Here is a 24,052-nt window from a genome sequence, read left to right as displayed (position 1 = left end):
CATCGCAAAAGCCTTCGACACAATACCCCACTCGGGCATCATAAATAAGCTTACCAGCTTAAATATCAACCCCTATATCACAAGATGGGTTACAAACTGGCTCAGAGATAGAACCCACATGGTCAGAATCGCAGATGCCATGTCCGAATCCAAACCAGTTACAAGTGGCGTCCCACAGGGCTCAGTTCTGGGACCTCTCTTGTTCGGTATATACTTCTCTGAGGTTCAGGCTAACATGGGGGGATTATGGCTGACAAAGTTCGCAAATGACTGCAAACTGGGGGCCATAATCGAATCTCCAGCTGACACAAGTATCCTCCAAAAGGGTCTCACAGAGACGGATGCTTGGTGCCAGAGCCACGGCCTCAAGCTAAATGCTAAAAAGTGCATAGTCATCCCCTTTGGGAAAAACAAGGTGCCTATAAATTACCACATAGGTGGTAATCCATTAAGTACGGAAGAAGTAATTAGAGATTTGGGGACCAACGTAAATAGTAATCTCTCCTTTGATAATCACGTTGCCAAAGTGGTTAGAAAGACCTTCTATATAGCCCACCTTATCACGAAAGGTTTCGCATCTAGATCAAGAGAGGTCATTGTGCCCCTCTACTCGTCACTCATCAGGCCCATAATTGAATACAATGCCCCGCCCCTTTTGGGATGTACCTTACCAGACACCTGCAGCAACTGGAGAGACCCCAAAAGTACCTCAACAAGAGGATCATGGGCTACAAACAGATGTCCTATGCAGCTCGACTGAAGAAATTCCAGCTCTACTCAGTTGCTTACCGCCTACTCAGAGGCAATCTATGCCTGATGTACAAAGCCATGTCAAAACCAAAATTAATGGACATGCTCCACCTCAAAAAATCCAAGTCCCTTAGAGCTACACGCTCCAGGGACCTAAACCCCAGCACAAAAATAAATAGGACATGCTGGAGGGACCAATTCATTTCCCAGAGGCTCCCCTCACTCTGGAACAGAATCCCAATTCATGTTAGACATAGCCCCTCGCTGACCCTCTTCAAGCGAAATCTGGACGTGTGGATGGGAAATCGCAAACTCACCCCCGGGATCTCGTGTCGCTGCTAGACAGAGGCACAGTAAACTAATCTTAAAAGGGTACCTTTTGTGACCTACTTTACAGAGGCACAGTAGGCTAATCTAATAGGGAGGCGGAAGCCAAATATACTCTGTCCAGGCTTATAAATGCCCTAGGTTAGATAGCTTAGTATCTACCTATGAACCTATGCTCTCTTGACAACTTCACTTCTGCATGCCACCACCTTAAATGACTTAACACTTTCAAGATATTTACAGCTGCAAATGCAAAACAAACAAAACCCTTACTGTTCTTACAATAGTCATGACACAAATAGTGACATACCTTTTGCGTTTTTGAAAAACCTCTACACACCATCTTAAACTACATGCTTCAGTGTATACACCGAGTGCAATTACTTCCCCATCTAGTTACTTGATTTTTAATTTTTACCAGACAAAATCCACCAGACAAGCAATGCTAGCTTTATTGCTGCAAAAACTGGTTTAATTACTGACAAAGTTAATCAAACTTCCCCAAGAATTATTCAAAGATGTATCAAAGACATATGCATAATGAGCTCATCAAATATAAAGTTTTTTTTTAAATATTAGCAGGTGTAAATATATATATGCTTTCTACAAGTTAGTGAACAAAATGTTTTCCTCAACAAGGAACTGGAAGCTTAATGCGGCAGCACTATTATTATGTTTTGTTTCAGCCAAAATATACTTATTAATTTAATTCACCCATTCACCAACTACTGACTTAATCCAGTTCAGGGATGCTGGGGGGGGCTGAAGCCTATCCTGGCACTCAATGGCTGCTCTACAGAGAAAACAACCCTGGGCAGGAGGCCAGTTGACTGTGGGCCACACACACATAAAAGGGTTGCACTTCAAAAGGCAAATATAAAAGACCGCAAACTCATCCACATAATGTTTTTGCATTACTATAGCTAGTATTTTTTACTGAATAAATGCATCTGAAATATGTTGAAAATGGGACTGCTAATACCCTTCTGTATCCTATATGTATGTTACTCCTCACCCCTTCCCTGTTTTAAGTTTATGTACATTGAAACAAGCTAGTGTCGCTCTGTTGTGTAATGTCACCAACGAGTTACACTGTGAAGCATCTTGCCTCATACAGTCTTTATTTGAGCCCCGCTTTTACAAGCTTCATATACTTTTTACTGAACCATGACCCAAATAAATTCAGTGTTTTTCTTGGTAATGTCCCTTATGGAATGGCTTCATCTCTGACCATGCACAGCATGCATCTATTAACAGTATATGGACACAGTTCACATTTTACCTCAGAGTTGATGTCACCGAGATTAAAGATCCCCACAACTTTCAGTGGCATTGTGTGGAAAACAAATTTCACAGATATTACTATTCAATGAAAAGTAGACTGAACAGCTTGCCGATCAGGTGAAAATGTAATCTGGCAATTTATGCAAGACATACAGTGGTGCAAAGGTAATTCACTGAAGTGTTACAAAACGTTTAAGAACAAATCCTAGGTAAAATCAAATCTTTTCAAGGATAGAGCTATCTCAGGCTGTGTAAAGCAGAGGGAGTCGTACTGGATACTGAATCTGTACCTGTAGCCTTAATCCACTAAGCCACAGTGGCAATTAACTTAACTCGCAATCTTCCCAAATCTAGCAACAATCACAATCTTCCCAAATCTAGCAACAATCACAATCTTCCCAAATCTAGCAACAATCACAATCTTCCCAAATCTAGCAACAATCTAACCAAATCTAGCAACAATCACAATCTTCCCAAGTCTAGCAACAACCTTCATGACTTCCAATCAATTCTGGGCAGCACTGTGGTGCAGTGGTTAATGTCACCTCACAGCAAGAGGTTCTCTGGTTTGATTCTCGACTGGGGTGCCTTCTGTGCGGAGTCTGCATGTCCTCCCTGGATTCACATGGGTTTCTGCTGAAAATAGGCTCTGTCCTAATTGGACTTTTCCAGTCAACAAATGTTAAATAAAAACATAAATTAATTCTCAAAAACAGATATGAGCCGCAATTTTTGACTAACAGATCAGATTAAAAAAGAGCTCCACTTATGAATAAAACATAGAACTACCGTGTGTGGGTGACCCCCTGTACCTTTTTACTAACATTTCTTTTGCTGCAGAAGGCACTCATTTTGTAAACTTTTACAAGTGGCATGTGCAATATGTAATTCTGAAGCATCATCCATACAGTAAAAAACTTCAGTTAGAACTGCATTAAAATGCAGCCATTCAGCCTACAAGACAGTGCAACTCCCACAAACACACGCACAAACCAGAAAAGGTCCCCATTTTACTACAGGCATCATCATCTCTCACATACATACTTCAACACTGTTACATTACCCGTAACTTCTTAGGGCTTTCCTATTCCAGTATCACTTATACATTTATTCTCACATTCCTAGCCAATGTGTGCAAATTAAGATCACCTGTTATGATGCACTGCAGAATAAAATTCCATTCCGCTATGAAGACATGAAATGCTTATCCTCAGGTTACACAATCAAGCATAAAAACAGAAATCAAACGGGGTGTCGGCACACACACTTCACCTCTTGAACACCAGCTCAAAACACACAAACCCACAAATGTGGAGCTACTTACTAGAAGCTACCTAAAGATCAGAGACCTCCAAGCACAAACCTACTGCACACACTGCAGACCCAACAGACTCCACTACACGCAATACAAACAGCGCCGCTGCCAATAAGCCCTTAAGGCAAAACACCTCAAAAACCAAATGTCTTGTCATAGGTGACTCCATAGTGAGAGACAGATGTTCCCCCCCACCAGGCTAGATAAGGAGAGGGTCACAGTCAGCTGCCTGTCAGGTGCCAAGATCTGTCAGATTATGCACGCACTCAAGTCTCTCCACAACAAGTACCGTTATAGTCCATGTTGGTGTGAATGACTTGAGACATACCTCACTGGACTAAATGGAGAGAGAGACATGACTGAGCTCTCAGAATGTGTGTCCCAGGCAGGTACGTCCCTAGCCGTAAGCAGCATTCTACCTTCACCCAAGATGATGCCTCAATATAAACAAAAAAATGACTCACTTCAGCAATTGGCTTAGCTTCTGGTGTCAATCCATAGGGATCCAGAATCTTGTCAGCCTGGGAAGATATGGTCGACAGACCACATAGCTTTGCCAGAGATGGTCTTCACCTGTTGCCTCTTTTGCCTTTTAGTTGCTGGCAGAGGTACTCGCCTTCCCCCATAGTGCCTTTTTTAGACAATGTCATAACAACAAAATTCCTTATGTACTGGAAGCACTCCTTACCCTTGGAAGATGCCAATGTCTGTGCAGTCACAGAGAAATGGTTCAAAGCCACAGAGAGCACCCCGACCATGCAAGGCTACAATGCCCTCCACACATTCAGACCTCAAAACGAGCATTAAAGAACCAAAGGCAGAGGTGTATCCATCTTCATTAAAGACAACATACACCTCAAGACGGGTCAAACAGTACGACTCCCTACAGCTACTCCAAGTCCAACTAACTACAAGCAAAACCCCCTTTCATCTCATTGTTTGCTATAGGTCCCCCACCATGAACCACGAGAACCACCTGCCTACCTGGACCAACTTGGGTCACTCATTATACAACCAAACACCTTGGTCATGGGTAATTTCAATTATCCTTCCATCGACTGAGAGTCATATGAGCACAATCACGCTCTAAGGTTCCTGGACCTCAATACAAATGCTCTGGGACAGATGGTCTGCACCCCCACATGGGGTTCGAATGTACTAGACTTAGTACTCACCAACACAGGGGGGGGGGGTCTCTGCACTACCCCCTGTGTGTTGCCCTTCCTGGTAAGGTCTCATCATAAAATCAGTCTCATGTGAAGTGACAATCATACCTGCCCACCCCCAACAGAAAGGATGAAAAATTTCTCCAAAGCAAATTATTGCCTCCTAAGAGACGGCATAAATAATTTCAAATCCCCCGTTACCACGGTCAACAATGACTTCTATACAGAGGTGTACACAAATGCCCTGAATAAACACCTATACAAATATATAGACTTGGCTGCACCTGAATGGATCAAAACAAGGTCATCAAAAACAAGCCACCCTGGTGGACATAAAGTATAAATAGGTTATAGAACAACAGGAAGAAACTAATGTCCAAGAACAAGAGGTAACTGACTCAACAGTGGAAGGACACCATCCACAGCTTAGACAAGCAAATTAGAGATCTTTTAAAGTCATTTAAAGCCAAGTGCGAAGCTAAACTAGCATCCCTAGCCAAGGATAATCACAAGGCATTCTTTAGCTATGTCCCTAAAAGGGAAGGCCCAGCTTTGTGCTGAACTAGTAGTGGACGGTACCACTCATACTGACCCAGAGGACATTGCCAACCTGCTAACAGACAGATATGGGGCAAACTTCACCCCGCTGTCCCCATCAAACATACCCCAAAGCATGCTTGTATCTACTATCCAGCTTTGAAGGAACAAAAGGGCTTAAACCTTATATTAAAGGTTCTGACTACTGGTACGGTGTTTTTCTAAGTCCACCAAGTTTAGTAAGCATGACCTGCCCCTGACGAAAGCAAACTTGCATAGTTCCAGTGTTTGAAGATTTCATATTTTCACAATAATGCTTTGCATGGCCTTGCAAACAAGACTAGTCAAACTTGTGGGTCTGCAGTTCCCTGGGTCTGTTGATGGTCTGCCTTTGTGTAGAGGATGCCTGCTGCAGTCCTACATTCCCTAGGGATTAAGCCTGTTTGGCGGCTGTGTTTGAACAGATATTCTAAAGGGCTGGACAGGTCATGTCTCAAGCTATTTAGGAAGCATCCTGGGATATTATAAAGGCCCATTCATGCAGTGTTTGTAGATATGGAGAGTGCAGCAAGGTCCTGTTTTTAGTGATAGTTGATGGAGAAATGGTAGATAGTATTTCCTAGGAAGAAATAAGGGTGACAAAGGACGAAATTGGAGCTAAAGTCATCAGCCAGCAAATCTGCTATATCCTCCAGTTTGGTACAGAAAATTCCATTTACTATTAGATCAGCACACTGATGTGTGTGCCCTTTAAGGCTGCATATGTAACAGAAAAATACTTTACTCTTATCCTTAGCCTGGGAGGCTATGTTTTTACCTCCAAGGTAGCTTTGATGATAGAGTTTTTTTGTCTGTTCGACATAGAAAAGCCAGTCCCAAAATAGGAAGAGCTTTCTTTTGTTATACAATCTATTTATACTGGGGGGAGGGGCTACTAAAGGGGCTTGTTTTTGTAGTCTACCCAACATTTATATCAGTTTGGTACTGCTGTTTCCATGCAATCATTTGCATGCTTGTATAGGGTTTCACTAAACACTTCTCCATAGGCTACCATGTTCTCTGAGTTTGGGGGGGGGGGGACTTGAAAAAGTTCTTAAAGGTTTTGGGGTTTGCTGGGAGTTTAGACTTTATATTGATTTCAAACATGACCACTTTATGATCTGATCTCACCAGTGTGAATACTACACAAGGGGGGGGGGGGGTACAACAACCCTTCATATTTATGAGTACCAGATCCGGGATACTTGCACCCCTAGTAGGTGTGCAGACTAGTTGTTAGAGTATTTTCATTGACAAAATCCAGGAATCTTTGATCCTGCATGTTACTGGTTGTTATGTATCCCAGTTTATGGTGGGAGTGTTGAAATCACCCATAAATATGGTGTTGGGCTGAACTGTAAATGACTCCAGTGCATTCAAGGACAATGTATGGATACCCTGTGTCACTGACGGGGACCTATAGGTAGCCATGCTACAGTTCTAGATTTTACCTAAGGTTAGTTGGACATGGAGAGTCAACCATGTCATTGTTTGACCACTTTTATGTATATTGATACACCTCCACCTCTTGTCCCTTACTGTGCAGTAGCCGGTCTTAATGTGTAGAAGGCATTAGCCTTGTACTGCCAGGGTGCATTCTGAGTCTGTAAACCATGTCTCAGTAACTGTACAGATACCAAAAGTCTCCAGGGTGTGTGGCTTCTTTATGAAACTCCTAGCAATGGGCAGTAACACCTTTAGTTTATCCTGTATAACATTTACTAAGTTGGACGTTTTGTCAGATTGGTGTGGTCTAAAAGAGCAAAAAAAAAGGCACTGGGGGGGGGGGGGGTATATCTTGGAAAACACCCAAAAGGCTTCTTGGGGACAGGTGCAGAGTTGCAGACCATCCCTGGCAAAGCAGCATGGTCTATTGATAATGTCCCCCCAAATAGACAAATATTGGGCCCCCTAAGAATGACACCAGTAAGTAAGCCAATGTTTAAAGTGTTTATCTTAGGGCATCAACCTTGGAGAAGGTAGAATTCTGCTCAGTGCTAGGCTCATGCCTGCCTGGGACATGTACTCTGAAAGATCTAGCATGTTTCTCTTCTTATAGCCCAGGGAGGTATATCTGTCATAGTCTATGTGGGCATTAATGACCAGAGTCCTACTGCTACTTGTGACTCAGTGTCTTGAGTATATGTGTGATCTGGCCAATCCTTGCTCCCGACATGCAACTGACCATGAATCTTCTTGCTCAGCCTGGTGAGGGGGGCATCAGTGTGTCTCACAACAGTTTCCAATGACTAATATACTGGGTTATGTGCCAGTTTGCCTTAAGGGCTTAGATGGATCAAACACTGAGACGTGCTTGTGTGTCCTGGCAAGTGCTGTCATTGCAGAGTGTTGGGAGGTTGCTGAGGGCAGAGTATTGGAGGCCTTTGAGGATTTGGTAGATTTCACTTAACAGCCTCAGCATATGTGAGTTTGTGTCTGATCCACAGTAGGTGCAGTGTGTGTGTGTGTGTGTGTGTCTGTGTGCGCGTCTGTTTGCGATACTGGCAACAGTTTGGAGATAACAGTGACTAAGTGAAAGCTTTGCCTCCAAAGACGCGCTAATTAGATCTCTCATATACTGTGTCTGTCTGCTTAAGAATAAGGTGAACATGAGACAATTGCTACATTGTGTCAGGATGCTCATTTGCACCAGGCTGGCTACAGAAATAGTAAGAAAGTGCACATCCATGGCGGTGGATCCTATTTTTTGTGATCTACGAGGGGCAGTGCAATCGGGGTTTGGACTTGGGTTGGGGGAAGAGGTTAGGATTGACCTAAAACAATGCTATTGAGGTAATGCTTCTCAGTGGGCAAACTAGCAGATTTACACTCAGTTTGATACTTGAGAAAACAGCAGAGGGAGTTGTGTGTGAAAAATTACAAGCCTAGGTGCCTGTGTCTATACAGGGCATTGCAAACCACTAGTGCACAGCGCAGCACAAGTTATAGATCAGCTAGACAGCAATCCAATCAGTAAATGTTAAAAATGCGGTATAAGATCAGATTCTAGAGTAATTCACAATTCTCTCACTATAGTGAAGGATACTACAAAAAGTACAGTTTTGTACCTACCATAAATGTAGATGTCCGAACTGGATAGCATCTGCAGTCATAACAAGTGGGTTGTCCTGTCGTCAGGCAGCCCTGCAGTCGGCCGGATTCCAAAGTCCGGGTCCGGCTTCGGCTGATGTCGCACTCCACCCGACGTCATCTCTGTTGGTCTTCGGGTATAAAAGCATCAGCCGACGCCATTTTCCTCAGTGTTTCTTGCCCCAGATGCCAGTAGCCCTCTTGCAGGCTAAAATTTGGATAGATGCCAATGTTTCCAAATAGATAGAGGTAAACACAACAATAAGCATATATGTACATATATACAAACAAATACACCATAAAAGACTCCCCCCCAACAGCTAGCTATTAGGAGGGTAAACACCCTAGGAGTACCACAGAGGGGAAGGAGGGAGGGTAATCCTGACTGCAGATGCTACCCAGTTCGGACATCTACATTTATGGTAGGTACAAAACTGTACTATGTCCTTCATGGATGCATCTGCAGTCATAACAAGTGGGTAGAATACCATAGCCAACTAGGGAGGAGGATAAAAGTAGATTATGGTGTGTTTAGGATCCCTTGCAGTACAGCAGTGGCAAACCCTGCTCGGGATCTGGAATATAGAGGCAAATTATAATGCTTGGCAAATGTATGCACGGAGGTCCAAGTAGCCGCCTCAATAATGTCTTTGGTTGCCACTCCTCGTAAGAAGGCTGTGGTAGTGGCTGTTGCTCTTGTAGAATGAGGTCTTATGTTCTGTGGAATTGGTTTTCCATGGAAGGAGTAACAGTATCGTATGCAATTTCCTATCCATTTGGAGATTGTCTGTTTGAAATAGCTTTTCCTTCCCTTCCTGTTGCATAGGCTACAAAAAGTTGGTCAGTCTTTCTGCTATTTTTGTTCTGTCCAAGTAGTAGCGTAGCTGTCTATGTACATCCAAGGTATGCAGTATTCTTTCCCTCTGTTTTGTGGGTTGGGAAAGAAGGTAGGTAGGTGGATTGCCTGGTTCAAAGATACTCTGGATACCACCTTGGGCATAAATGTAGGATTAGTCCTCATGGACACTCTATCTTGGTGGAAGATTAGGAAGGGTTGCACTGCCATTAAGGCCTGTAGTTCTGAAACCCTCCTTGCTGAAGTAATTGCCAGTAGGAAAGCAGTTTTCCATGACAGGTGTTGTAGGTCTGCTGTTGCTGCTGGTTCAAAGGGTGATAGTGTCAACTTTTCTAGCACAAAGTTTAAATCCCAAGCTGGTAATGGTGGTTTCCTTGGAGGTTTTACATTCTTGATTCCTCTGAGGAACTGCCTGAGCAAAGGGTGCGAAAAAACAGGTGGATCAAAGCTGTATTCTGCTGAAATAGCTGATGCATGTATCTTGATGGAGGAGTAGGACAGGCCTGAATGAAGAAGTTCGGCCAGATACTCCAGAATATTAGGCATATCTATGTTTGACACATCTTTTCCTCTTTCGGTACTCCAAATGACAAACCTTTTCCATTTTCCAGCATAGTTCCTTCTTGTTGAAGGTCTGCGTGCTTCAAGAATAATGTCTTTAACTCTTTGAGAAAGTTCTGGATTAGCTGCTGCTATGTGATGTTCCATGCAGTCAGTTGTAGCGTTTTAGGTTTGGATGTATGATGCTGTAGTTGTTCTGAGTTAACATCAAAGGCATCAGGGAATTGGCCACATATTGTTCGAGACATGCTCTTCAGTAGTGGGTACCAGTGTTGTCTTGGCCAGTTTGGGGCTATCAGGATTATCCTTGGACGTTCTTCCTTGATTTTTAGTAGTACCTTGTGTATCAAAGGAAGAGGTGGGAATGCATATGCTGTTAGGCCTTTCCAGTTGAAGGAGAGTGAGTCCACTTTCCATGCTAGTGGATGGAATGTCCTTGTGCAGAATTTTTGAGCTGGTGATTGAGAGGTGATGCGAATAGGTCTATCTGTGGCATTCCCCATTTCTTTGAGATGGTCTTGAAGATGTCCGGGTGCAGTTTCCATTCGTGGGCATCCGAAGTGGTTCTGCTTAATATGTCTGCTAGAGTATTGTCTTTCCCCGGTACAAATATTGCCTGTAACTGAATGTTGTAGCTGAGTGCCAGGGTCCACAGCTCCAAGGTCATTCTGCATAGGGGGTATGAATGAGTGCCTCCCTGTTTGTTGATGTACCACATGACTGTGGTGTTGTCTGTCCTTATCATCAACTGGCCCTCTTTGAGGAATGGTTTGAACTTTTGGATTGCCAGTTTTACTGCCAGCATTTCTTTTAGATTGATGTGCAGGTGAAGTTGATCCTGTGTCCACAATCCTTGCACGCATTTGTCCAGCATGTGGGCCCCCATCCTAGGTCTGAAGCGTCTGTTGTGATGGTCTGGCTTGGTTGACATCTGCGAAAGGGTAGGCCTGGGTTTGACTGGCATGCCTGAGCCCACCATAGGAACTCCTGTTTTAAGCATGGAATTAGTGGGATTTCTGTTTCTAGACTGTGTCTGTGTTGGGACCATAAATTCTTTAGGTACCACTGTAGTTTCCTCATATGTAGTCTGGCAAATGGGACCAAGATTATGCATGATGCCATGAAGCCCAAGGCCTGCAGAAACTTTCTTGCTGTTAACTTGTTCAGTTTTGTTAGTGCCAAGAAGTAAAGTGGAAGTTCTTTTTGTTTTTCTGTAGTCAGGAATGCCATTTGTTGTACTGTGTCCAATTCAGCCCAAGAATGTCCTTGTTTGGGATGGTATCAGCCTTGACTTTTGTAAATTGACTGTGTATCCCAGTCCTTGTAGCAAGTAAATGACCCTTTGTAAATCTGTTGTCAGCTTGCTTTTGTTGTCCCCTTGTAGCAGGCAGTCGTCCAGGTATGGGTAAATTTGAATTCCCTGTAGTCTGCAATGGGCGATTACTGATGCCAGGCATTTTGTGAATACTCTGGGCGCAGTAGATAAGCCAAAGGGCAATGCTGAGAATTGATAGTGCTCTGATCCTGCAAGAAATCTGAGGTATCTTCTGCAGATTGGTCGAATGGGGACGTGCAGGTATGCCTCCTTGAGATCTAGAGTTACCAGCCAAGACTCCTTGCCCAGCATGGGAAGAAGTTGCTGTAGGGTCAGCATTTTGAATTTTGGGACAATGATGTATGTATTTAAGGTGGACAGATCGAGAATTGGTCTCCAACTTTTTTCCTTTCTTGGAACTAGGAAAAGTCTGGAATAGAACCCCTTTCCTTGTTCTGCTGTTGGCACTCTTTCCACAGCTCTCATGTTGGCTAACTCCATTATCTGGCGTAGAGCCTCTGTTTTTTGATTTGGAGGTAGATTTGGCATTCCTCTTTTGACTGGTAAAGTGTGGAAGTGAAACCGGTAACCTTGATCTATGGTTTGTAAAATCCACTTGTCTTTTGTTATGTAGTGCCAGTTCTTTGAAAATAAGGTTAACTTTCCGCCTAGAGGAGCTGCTATTTGTTCCCTGGTAGGCGGAGTTAGGATTAAGTCACTGTGGTTGTGCTGATGTAGTGGCAGTGGCTGTGTCTGTGCCTCTGTTGTTACCTTGCCACTGTCGTCCTCTGTAGGCACCTCCTCTGGGTTGGTTTCTGCCTCTGGAACGTCTATTCCTGCCCCTTTGAAATTTTGTGGAGTCAGGAAAGGACCAATTTTTGGCAGGCCAGTTCCTGCTAAACCTTGGGGGTTGAACCTGCAAGAAATCTTTAACAGTTTGAACAGATTTTGCCTTTTCTTCCATTTTCTTCATAACCTGCTGGGCAGGTGTACCAAACAAACTTGTCTTGTCCATAGGCGCATCTAGCAATTTGGCTTTAACATGATCCGGTAAAGCTTGTTCCTTTAGCCATGCATGCCTTCTTATCACTGTGCCTGTCATGGCTGATCTAAATGAAGCCTCCAGTGCATCATAGCCACATTTTAAGGAATGGTTGCTAACCTGTTGTATGTTATTTACCATCTCTAATACATATTTCTTATCAAGAGATTCATCAGTGGTTAGTTTTTTAGTTAACTGATCAAGCATAAACTCTTGGTATTGTATCATGTGAAACTGACAGTTTAAAGCTCTAGCTGAGAGAGTAGCTGAAGTGTAGACCTTTTTACCCCATCTGTCTAATGACCTTGCTTCCCTTTCAGAAGGAATAGGGTTTTAGCTGTGGTCGGCTACTGCCTTGGGACCCTGGGATATAGTTTCTGGGTCTGCAAGTGGGGCCTTGTAAAGGTGGTGATGAGTATCTGGCACCCTGTAAAATCTGTCTGGTTTGGCAGGGGCTGGGGTAAAGAATCTGGAGCGGAGCAAACATCATTAAAAGCATCATCCACCACAGATAGAACAGGAGGTATAGCTAAGGGCCTGTGCTGAGGGAGGTGCAGAAAGGTTCTAAGTCTTTTCTGGAGTCTGAAAAATCCTGTTGCTGCCATTGGAACTGTTCTCGCATGGCATGCAAGGTTTCCCCAAAGGAGAATTCTTCTGGTGGGGAAGCAGCAGGAATGGATTCTTCAGCATCAGAATCTTCAAAATTGGAGAAGGGAGCCTCTGGCTGGTCAGTTATGTCTGATTCATCAGCAGAATCATCAGAAGACACTGGCTCAGGGGGCTCTGGCCTAGGTCTCTTCTCTGGGGGCTGAGAGGCCCTGTCTGGGTGAGATTGAGATCCTCTAATTAAAGAAATTAAATCTTCTGCCAAAGAAAGCATTTGAGAACTAGAAGAGGGCCTGGATGTGGGGGGTTTAACAGGCACTGATTTAGTAGTCTTGGCTGCTTTAGCCCTGGCGAAGGCCTTAATGGACATGGCTGCTGGAGGCCTAGCAGCACCACGTGCTGGGGTAGAGACATCCAAGGGATGGTGTCTGATAAGTCAACCACCGTAGTGGGTAAAAATTCTGAGGTCGATTCAAGAGTTGTAGCAGGGGCCTCAGTAGTAAGAATAGGTTCAGCTGTGCTAAGATCAGTTTTCTCGGTTTCGGCCGAAACCGAGACACTCGCGGTTTGCTTTACCGTGGTTTCGGCCGAAACCGCGGACCGCGAGTGTCGGTCTTTATCTTTGCGTTTTTTGGAAGACTGGGTAGTCGGAGGATCCGACGGCATAATGTACGCAAATTCAGTACCGAAAAACTGTTCTGCAAACTCCGACCGACGCCTAAGCGTTCGTCGGTTGAAAGAGGCACAGGCCGAACAGGCTGCTACGTCGTGGGCTGGGCCTAAACAAGGCAGACAGTAAGAGTGGAAATCTTTATGAGGTATTTGTTTCCCACAGGTTAAACAATTGTTAACTTTTTCTGACATCGGCTGAGGCAAGAAAGAGTCCCCAACGGGGTACTTAGCTTTAGAAGTCTTCGAAGTAGTATTTGGTAGAAGTAATCTCTGGATCCGACCGACAGGCACTTGCGAACAGCTTCTGCTTCGGGCGCCACGCGGCAAGAAAGACTGAGGAAAATGGCGTCGGCTGATGCTTTTATACCCGAAGACCAACAGAGATGACGTCGGGTGGAGTGCGACATCAGCCGAAGCCGGACCCGGACTTTGGAATCCGGCCGACTGCAGGGCTGCCTGACGACAGGACAACCCACTTGTTATGACTGCAGATGCATCCATGAAGGACATCTATGGTACGGTCCCAGACCAAGTTAAAAATGCAAACAGTTGACTTAAGTTCATAGGCAGGTACTAGGCTATTGGCCCTAATGGTACCCTGGCTTTTGCCACCCAAGAAAATTATTTTCTTGTGCCCCTGTCAAGCAATGGCAAAGAAGTGATCCCTGGGGTGAATTTCCGATCTTCCATCCAATCATCAAGATTTTTCTTGAAGAATGCTAATGAGGAGCTTTGTTTGATATAGACAGGTAGTTTTTTTCCAGAGTATGGGAAGTCTCTGGGACATGAATCTATCCCTCCAGCATGTTCTGTTTACTGTGGTGACAAGGTTTAGGTCCCTAGAGCATGTAGCTCGGAGAGACTGGGATTTCTTTAAGTGGAGCATGTCCAACAGCTCTGGGTTTGACATAGCTTTGTATGTTAGGCAGAGATCGCCTCTAAGTAGGCGATATGCAACAGAGTAAAGCTGGAAGTTTTTGAGACTGTCTGCATAGGGCATCTGTTTGAGGCCGGTAATCCTCTTTGTGAGGTATTTCTGTAGCCTTCCCAGTTGTTGTAGATGTCTTGTGAGGTACATACCAAAAGGGGCGGTGTACTCTACAACGGGTCTAATGAGTGATGAGCAGAGAGGAACAATGACCTCTTTTTTCCTGGATGAGAAACCTTTTGTGATGAGGTGATGAAGGATTTCCTGACTACTGTGACAATGTGATTATCAAAGGAGAGACTACTGCACACCTGTGTCCCAAGGTCTCTTATCACACTTTCGGTGTTAAGTAGACTACCACCTATGTGGTAGTTCATAGGTACAGAGTTTTTACCAAAAGGGATGACCATGCACTTTTTGGCATTGAGCTTGAGGCCATGGCTTTGACAGCAGGCATCTGTCTCAGTGAGGCTCTTTTGTAGGATGTCCACATCGTTAGGAGTTTTGATTATGGCTCCTAGTTTGCAGTCATCTGCGAACTTTGTTAGCCAAAGACCTTCTGTGTTAGCCTGTACTTCAGAGAAGCAGATACCAAACAGGAGAGGACATAGGACTGAACCCTGTGGTACTCCACTTGTCACTGGTATGACGTTGGATTTAGAGTCTGCTACATTCACAGTGTGGGTTCTGTCAGTGAGCCAGTTGGCAACCCTTCTTGTGACATGTGAGTTTATCTACAAGTCCAGAGTGGTGGATGGTTTCAAAAGCCTTGGCGAGATCTAGATAGGCTGTGTGAACCACTTTACCCTCATCTACGGCTTTAGTGACCGCTTCAAAGAAGTCTATAGGTTTAGGAGACATGATCTGCCTTTTACAAACCTGAACTGGGTAGGGTCCAGAGTTTGGAGATTACCAATGTCATTGTTTATAAGTTGCATGATGATACATTCCATAGCCTTGCAGACCAGGCTCGTCAGACTAATGGGGTGGCAGTTCCCGGGATCCGTGGTGGCTCCCCCTTTGTGGAGTGCGACAACCATTGCTGTGCACCATTCAGTGGGCACAAAGCCTGAAGTGAGGCTATGATTGAACATGGTACTTAGGTGGGGTGCCAGTTCGTTCTGTAGTTCATGCAGAACGTGGGATGTTGTCAGGTCCCATGTATGCTGTGTTCTTGGCTTTGGAGACTGTTTTTTTTACCTGTGCAGATGTGATTACAGGAACTTTGCATTCTTCCAGTATAGAGACCAGACTCTTCAGGGGGTGAGAGAGGGGTAAAGTTAGCACTGAACCTATTTGCCAGGATGTTGGCAATATCAGCTGGTTCTGCATATTTAGTGCCACTGTGCTGTAACTCAGAGCAGATCTGAGTGTTGCCACCGAGATTCTTGACATAGCTATAGAATGCTTTGTGGTTGCCTTTAGAATCAGTGGCGATTTTGTTTTCGTAACTAGCTTTGGAGGATTTTAAGAGGGATCTCAGCTTCTTACTAAGGCTGACCACAGAGTTCCTCCAATCATGGGATTTTACTCTTTTTTGCAACAGTTTCTTTCTTCTGTTGTAGAGTTTGTTCATGGCAGGGGGCCACCAGATTGGCTTGCTTTTTTTTTGAAGGATAGCATCTTGGTTCCGTTAGGGACTGCACGATCCATGCACTCGTGTAAGTGCTTATAAAGTGCATTTGTATAGGATTCAGCAGTCGTACCTCTACTGTCCATCAGCATGGGTATCGTGAAGTTTGCCACTTCTGTCTTAAGAAGCGTGAAGTTGGCTTTGGAGAATTTTTTTACGGTGGTTTCCCTAATGGGGAGTGGGGGTGGGATGTGGATGTCTAGGGTGATTTGCTTGTGGTTGGATCTGACCAACGAGGAATTGACCTCTGGTGTGGAACACCAGTTGCCCATGTTGGTAATGACCAGGTCTAGGATACTGCTGCCCCTGGTGGGGGTGTGGATAAGTTGATCCAAGGAGTTGAAATTTATGAATTCCAGAAAACGTTGAGCACAGGAGTTGGTACATGAGTAGTTTTCCCAGTTAATGGTGGGGTAGTTGAAATCGCCCATTATTAGGGTGTTAGGTTCTACCCTAATATTAGAGTTAGTTGGGCTTGGATAATCTCGGATGCAGTATATTGAGCAACTAGCCTGGAGATGTGGCTATCCTTAATGAATATGGACACGCTTCCTTGCTTTTAGTGCTTCGGTTCAGGTTAGATGGCCGAAAGGTGTGGTATGAATTACAGCCTGGTAATGCAGGGGTGCTCTCTGGAGCCTTGAACCAGGTCTCTGTCATTGCACATATGTAGATGTTCTCCATTTTAAGGAGTGCCTCGAGTAAGTGCATTTTGAGGTTTAGACTTCTAGCATTAAGTAGCATTATCCTCAGATTTTGCTTGCTTGTACCCGTTACGGTGGTGAATGTCATTTGAATCTTGCCTAAAAAAAGGCACTACAGGGGTGGCAAGAGCCTTAGCCAGTATCCAGAATCCCAAGGGTGACAGGTGCAGGCCATCTCTGGCAAAGCATTGTGGTTTATCGATTATGTCATCCCAGACAGACAGACACTGGATCCCCTTAGAATGACACCAGTAGCTTAGCCAATTGTTGAAGTCAATCATTTTGTCCTTGTACTGTGGTATCATTCTCGGTGAGGGAAGGATGCTACTCAGGGCTAGGGTCATACCTGCCTGGGCTACAAGACTGGACAGCTTTTCCATATCTCTTTTCATGTAGTCCAGGGAGGTACGTGTCAGGTCATTAACACCAACATAGGAAATGACAGAGTCATATTTGTACTTGTTGTGGCATGACCAGAGTGCATGCATTATGTGGTGGATCCTGGCACCTGATAGGCAGCTGACAGTAACTTTCTCCTTGTTTAGTCTGGTGAGCGGAACATCAGTGTGCCGGACTATAGAGTCACCTATGACTAGAGTGTTGGGTACGTTGTTATGCCTTATGGGCTGTGGTTGAGTGGCACACTGAGTTTGTGGGCTATGTGTCATTTGGGTTGTGTTAGGGGGTGGAGGTTGCTTGCTTTTCTGTTTTGGAGGTCCCTGTTGCTTTGGTAGATTGTTTTTAAGAGCTTCCGCGAATGTAGGTGTGGGTTTTGTTTTTCTATGTGTGTGTTTTGGTGGTGTAGGTTTTGATAGACTATGCGATTAGTGTGGTGTGGTGCAAGTGTTTCTTCTCCTCTTGACTGTCTAGCCCAGTCTTGGGTGAAGAGAGCTTTGCTTCCAGCTTGGCTATATAAGTGCATCTCTCACAGGTTGTAGTGTTGGGTGGACTGTGTAAGAGGCAATTGCGACATTGCCCCAAGATGCCCAGATTCATCAGGTAGACAGGAGAAAACACCGGGAGCTGACCCTTAGACATGCCTGGATAGGTGTTTATTTATTAAGTACTAAAAACTGCTAAACAGTTAAAACAGGGAAAAGATTCAGAAAAAAGTGACATACAATTCAGATTAACCTCCTGAATATTGCTGTGTAATGATATGAAACAAGAGGCTAAAGCTAACTCGAGCTTTACGAGTCTAACAGGAGTACTTTATCAGTTTGACCAATCAGTGTCCAGTAGAAATAGCAATGGGAGAGGTTTGCAAACCCTAATTTACAGTAGGGGAAGGCAGCTAAAAAGGCCCCAAGTTTAAAAGCACAACAGTGGAGTGCAGTGGGTGGGTGGGGGAAATTCCAAAAATCCATGTCATCAAACAGTTTTAAATTCAGGCATATTACAGCTGAAAAAGACTGTAGGGGCTGAAAAACAAATAAGAGAACGGTTTCTCATATCCTCCTGCTAATTATCTAGATCTAATCCCTATTCAATCAATGGAAAAGGACCCTAGTGGACCCTAGTTAATAACTTTTAAGTCCTCACGAAAAAAAAACTTTGCAGTAAAACAAAATTTGAAATAAAACAATTTCCAAACCTTAAATGTGCAAAATCCAAACAAAAAAAATCAATACAATCAAACAGCAGTTTTAAAGTCAGCGCTCTTGTTTGTATTCACTATTATTTAAATATTCTCTTACTTTCAAAATTCACATTCACTGTATTTAGCTCCAGCCAACAGTTAAAAATGCCCAAGAACATTCAAATATCATTGGTCTGAAGTGCAAGCATTATACAGCATTACACAAATTTCAAAACACTGCGCAACACTGACTTAAGTCACTTGCAATTGTACACATATACTCCTGTTAAAGAACTCTACAACCATATCTCATGTTCATGCAATCAGGTACTCCAGTACAGTTCTACCCGAATTCCTTCTGCGTAGGCTGCATCCCCCTGGTCCATGTGAATTTTCACCAGGGCCAATGGAAAATTACACACACGATTCTCATCTTGCTCTGCACAAAAACTAAGTTTTTTCTTCTACCGTTTATGCCGCTAAACTTCCCCTTGAATATTTCTCTAACAAAGGATAGCCACAGTTTAATAAAAACTTGCAGTTTATGGTAATGAAAGCCATTCACTTCTCAAGCAATGTGTTTTATGCCTAGCTTCATGAAACGTGCTGCATTAAGACATAGATAACAAAACTCCTGCGGTAAAACACGCAACTGGAGCACTGAACACAGACAATGAAAATTAAACAGGTGAAGAACAGTTGAAAATAACCTATTCTCACGGATTACAAAGTTTTGTGTTGTATGTCTATATTTCTTTGCTATTAATGAATAGGTCTAGTGCTTGAGTCCCATATGAGGTATAATATTTCACTTCTATGATTCTAAAGCAAAGGGGTTTCTGTGTGTGTGTCTGTGTGTCTGTGCTTTAAATGTTAATGAGAGGTTTTAAACAACTTGCTTGTTTAAAATGCAGAGTCTCTTCAGGGGGATTTGAATTAAGTGATTCCATACAAGGTTCCAAATTATCTAAATGCATTCTTACAAAATGTACAGAAACACACATCAATACCTTTACTACAGCCCACTTTCATGAAGGTTGTGTTCTTATCAAAGTTTTTAGCAATCTATGTTCTTTGTGCTTAGTGAGTTTGGGAAATGAATGTTACTGCTAAAAGTCAGGTAGGGAGGTCATTAATTGATCAACAAATTCATTTTTCAGCAACACAGACACAGCTAATTAGGTCTCCGCTACAATCTATACACAATGGACCACCTACAAGAATGTCAAACATTTGCACTGCACTCCTTTTCTTGCCTGGAGGCCTTGAAGGCACACTGGTCTTCAATGAATTTATAAAAAAACTTGAGACTCATCCCCTTAATACATGGCAGTACATTTGTCTAGTAAACCATACAATTAATATAAACTGCATCACAGTTTTATATTCGATTACATTCTAGGAGATTATAGTGGGATGGGGGACTAAAGCCTGCAAATTTTCCACAGTCTTCCAGTGGCTCAGTTTTGTTCACTAGGTGGAATAGTTTTTTGGTGAAATGACAATTCTCCAGACTACCCGAAGGTGTGCACGCCATATGTGTGAGCAACAGATGTATACTGTGTATCCTGTGACAGACTGGCATCCTATCCAGAAACAGTTTGTCTGCAATGCACGCACTGAGTGGTGGAATAAACTCCATAACCTGGAAGTGACTAAAGCTGGACATGTAACAATGAATGAACAAACTGGTACATCAGTCACTGGTATATTAGGTAAGCTATCCCCAATAAGTCTTCAGTGAAGGCATCTATGTCAAAATACACAGACAGACATTCAAACCTGCCAGAGCATGCATCACTTTACCTTTGTATTCCGGTGTAAACTCCTTCATTTCAGGAGGAAGAGATTCATAAAAGCGATGTTCTCGTAAGATAAGGGGCTTGCACACTGTGTGGTCATCATATCGCATCATGCTGGAGTGCCCGCCCACCTGATGGATGAAGGGTTCCAGGAGCACACCCCTGCCTCTCTGCACTCCTGCAATCTTGCCATAGTTACCCACATCCATGGTTTGACAAAGGCACATTGCGTTACAGGGCCGTGGCTCTCTGGTAACATAGGGCGAAGTACATACGCTGAAGTAACACAAAGATAAACTGTCATAAAAAAGGAGATCACGATACTGCTTGTAGATTGGGGGTCAGACAGAAAAATTCACCCAGTATGGCCTGGGCCTACTCACAGTTCATTTCTAAGAAAAAACAAAACAAAAGTGCATGTCAGTATACCAGTTCTAGCCCTTACTAACATTCACAAGGCATTCAATTTTGGATATGGACAGAGATTATAATCCAGATTACAAAAAAAATAATAATTTTTTGAAAGCACTACATAGTAGCTGCCAACTGTACATTTCACTTCACTATTAAATCATGTTCTTCCTTTCAGGCATTCCTCTCAACCACTTATTACAAGAAATCTGGACAAAGCCATAAATAATGGGGGTAGAAAGGCGAAAAAATAGGGATACTTTTTAAATATTGCTCTTACAAACCTAGAAAATTGATTTTGCTTTACCATGAATTTCCTGAAGGGTACAAAGTCTGAAATTCAAATGTATTTCGTTATTTTCTGTCTTCAGCCCTCAATGATTTGTTAGAATATCACAATTTTGAGAAACAGACCAAAAATATGAGGCAAAAATCTGTACAGTTGAGAGGTATTAACACTCTACACAGACATTTACTGACAGACAAAAGCATGGTTATGAAAACACAAAGGATCATTGCTGAACTCTGACAAACCTCTGTACCTACTACGAAATAAACACTGAGCAAAAACAAAGGCTTAAAAGTCTGTCTAATCTAAAGAAAACAGGGATGGCATGTTCCTTTTTTAGGTTTGTTATCAGTATTTCTTCAAATTTTTAGCATAGTTACTGGCACTGATGCTAATAAAGTCAATCTATTTGAAATATATATGCATATCCAAACTTGCCTGGAAGCTTAATGTCTAACAAGTGACAAAAATGCACAGTACAGCTATACACAACTTCATGCTCACATTTGCAACGTATTCTTGGAGCATTTTAGAATCTGTGCCTGCTCTTACCACACGCCACATGCACAACTGCTTTATGCAAGCTTTACTTTGTTATGCATCCAGACATGCTTCAAAAAGAGCTGATACTGGATAACAGCTGGAGCTTGTACACTGGAGATCATGAAGTGAAAACACTTGTATTTTAATGTTTTATGGCACGGAGATTTAAAAAACAGCTAAGCGACAGAACAGCTGTTTTCCTTTATAAAGAGCAGAGCAATGTCATCCCTAAATTGGCCTATTGCAGAACAGATGTACGTCTCATGGAGTACAAAACAGAATTGTTTAATCCTTGCCTCTCCGTAGGAACTTAACTGCACATCCACACCGCGTATCGTGCATGTTTCAGTGCGACTAGATTCCAGTGTACTCAACACATTTCCTGGCACCGTTACACATACGTATGATATACACATATCCCCCCCACACACACACAGTGCAATTTTGCTTTCTGCTTGTTAATGCAGACTCGCACAATTTTCCAAACCCTATTTTTATGCCAAAACAGAACAGTACATTGGCTTTTTTTTTAAACATGTTCTGTTTTACTGTACAACATAAATGTTGAAATCTCAGCTGTCCAAAACTGAATTATAGAAATAACTGGCAATATTACTGCAAGTTGTAAGTAAGCTGTACTTTAAGGAGAGGATTCCTTTACATGCACACACATTACACTCGTGTAGAACGTCATTTAACTGAGCCAAATTTATTTTCTTCTATTTATTTGCTCCCTCCCAATTGCTGACAAATCAAACCTCCTGCCTCAAAATGCCCACTTGTTTCCCATAAGGAAATGGACAAGTAGAAGAGGCCATCACCCAGGTAGTCACCGGGATCTTGAGCATCCTGTACTCCTTTCCTATAGCAACCCAAGTAAGTGGAAGTCACATAATGCAGTCTTCTTCATATATGCACTTTCACACTTCACCAATGCCGGTCACACAGCGTGCACACTGCTTGACAGCCATCTGTTCTCAGTTCTTAAGCTGACTTTGCTGGTGGGCAAGAGTCTTGCAGTGGACCAAGCTATCATGCTCTTCCATCTGAGTCAATCTGGCATCAAGTGGCCCCTTTTCCTCCAGCATCTGTGTCCCTAATCAATTTCAGATAATCTGGGGTGCAGTAAGGGCTTTATCCCTCTGCAGCACTTCACACAGCCAGTGGTGACTGGAACAAACCTCACAGCTGGATGCAGCTACATGGACACTCTTCATCTCAGTTAATTATTATTTATTTATTTTACATTTGTACAACTCTGGTCATTTTCACAATACATGTCCACCGGACTCTTGGATCCTTTTCACAATACATGTGCGCCTGTGCACCAGACCCTCTATCCCACAGAATGAAGCTGAAGTAAGACTCACACGAGGCATCAAATGGGGGCACTGACACATGGATCACAGGGCCATGCATTGATGCCGCTTCCTTCACACCAGAGGAAATATACACCAATGTAATACAAATACTGCCTGCCTCCGATGCATAGGGTCTACTTTTGTATGAGAAGTATTCACCATCAGTGCAGCAAACCTGTCAGCTTATACTGTTCTCTGGAAGATTATGGGAATTTAAAATGAGTGTTATTTATACATAGGAATTAAAAATGACAATAGGTATCGCTTATTCTGCCAGACAATGCTTGGCTCTGCTGTCTTTCATTTCATTAGTGACAGCAACAGAAGTTATACACTAGGATCACCAAAAGAAGCACGGGCTTCAATCAGGACCAAATAGTACAGGGAAAGGTAGAGAAAAGTGTCAGATTTTTTACACCATGTTTTTTTTCCACATACCAAAAAGGATGGTTCATTACTTATTATCAGTAACGAATAATGCAGTCTGACTTACTAATATCAGTAACGAACAATGCAGTCTTACTTACTAATACATTTGAAAAGGGACAGATGACAGACTGGGATTGAGGTTAAAAGTGGCACCTTTACACTATTTGGAACATGTAGCTTTTTCATAAAATAATTTACAACTGTTGCAATAAACCTCTCTTACTCCTGCTAACTATGGTATATCCAGTGGTACATTATTAGTACATCCTCCATGAAAAAGTACATTTAAGGAGCAAACTTAAGGACAAAACGGATATCTATTGTTGTCGGGTAGCATTTTATCAGAGAGGTTACATTTGACCATAATCAAGAATATAAACTATACAGCAGTAGCAAACAGGGGGTAATGCAAACATTTAAACTTTGATTCTTAGTCCAGATGCTCACAGTAATGCGGTAACGTCATAAGATACAGCTAGTACAGTGACAAGGTTAAATGATTAGGGAGTGCATTTCTTAATAAAATAAGGTTTGTTCTTTAACAGTGACATAAAAAGTGCCAATGTAATCTTGGGCATAGTTATTTTGGGTGGGTTCATAGATTAATATTAGGCTAACTATCCCGTGTAGGTCCTTTTAAGCCTAGCCAATTATCCCATGTGAGAATCAAACCCTGTACCTTGTGCCTGTAATGTAAACACCTTAATCCTTATGCCAACCTCCCACCCTTGCCAACCTCCCTCAACTAAGGGACATGATACAAGACTTCTAACAAGGGTACCTCACTTACTGCTTGACCGATGGATTTGAAAC

General features: G+C 43.0%; 1 protein-coding gene across 1 annotated transcript in view; it reads right to left on the bottom strand.

Moving 5' to 3' along the window:
- The window catches only part of IP6K1 (inositol hexakisphosphate kinase 1), a 429,460-nt gene that overhangs the window by 191,831 nt on the left and 213,577 nt on the right, over positions 1-24,052 (bottom strand). Inside the window, exon 2 of the mRNA XM_044078513.1 lies at positions 20,206-20,598. Coding sequence (XP_043934448.1) covers positions 20,206-20,433 — 228 coding nt within the window. The 5' untranslated portion in view covers positions 20,434-20,598. The remainder of the gene's footprint in view (positions 1-20,205; positions 20,599-24,052) is intronic.

Source organism: Protopterus annectens, chromosome 7.part1 (assembly GCF_019279795.1).
Source record: "Protopterus annectens isolate FY-2018-M chromosome 7.part1, PAN1.0, whole genome shotgun sequence".
Taxonomy (NCBI): Eukaryota; Metazoa; Chordata; order Ceratodontiformes; family Protopteridae; genus Protopterus; species Protopterus annectens.
This window is presented reverse-complemented; position numbering and strand designations above follow the sequence as displayed.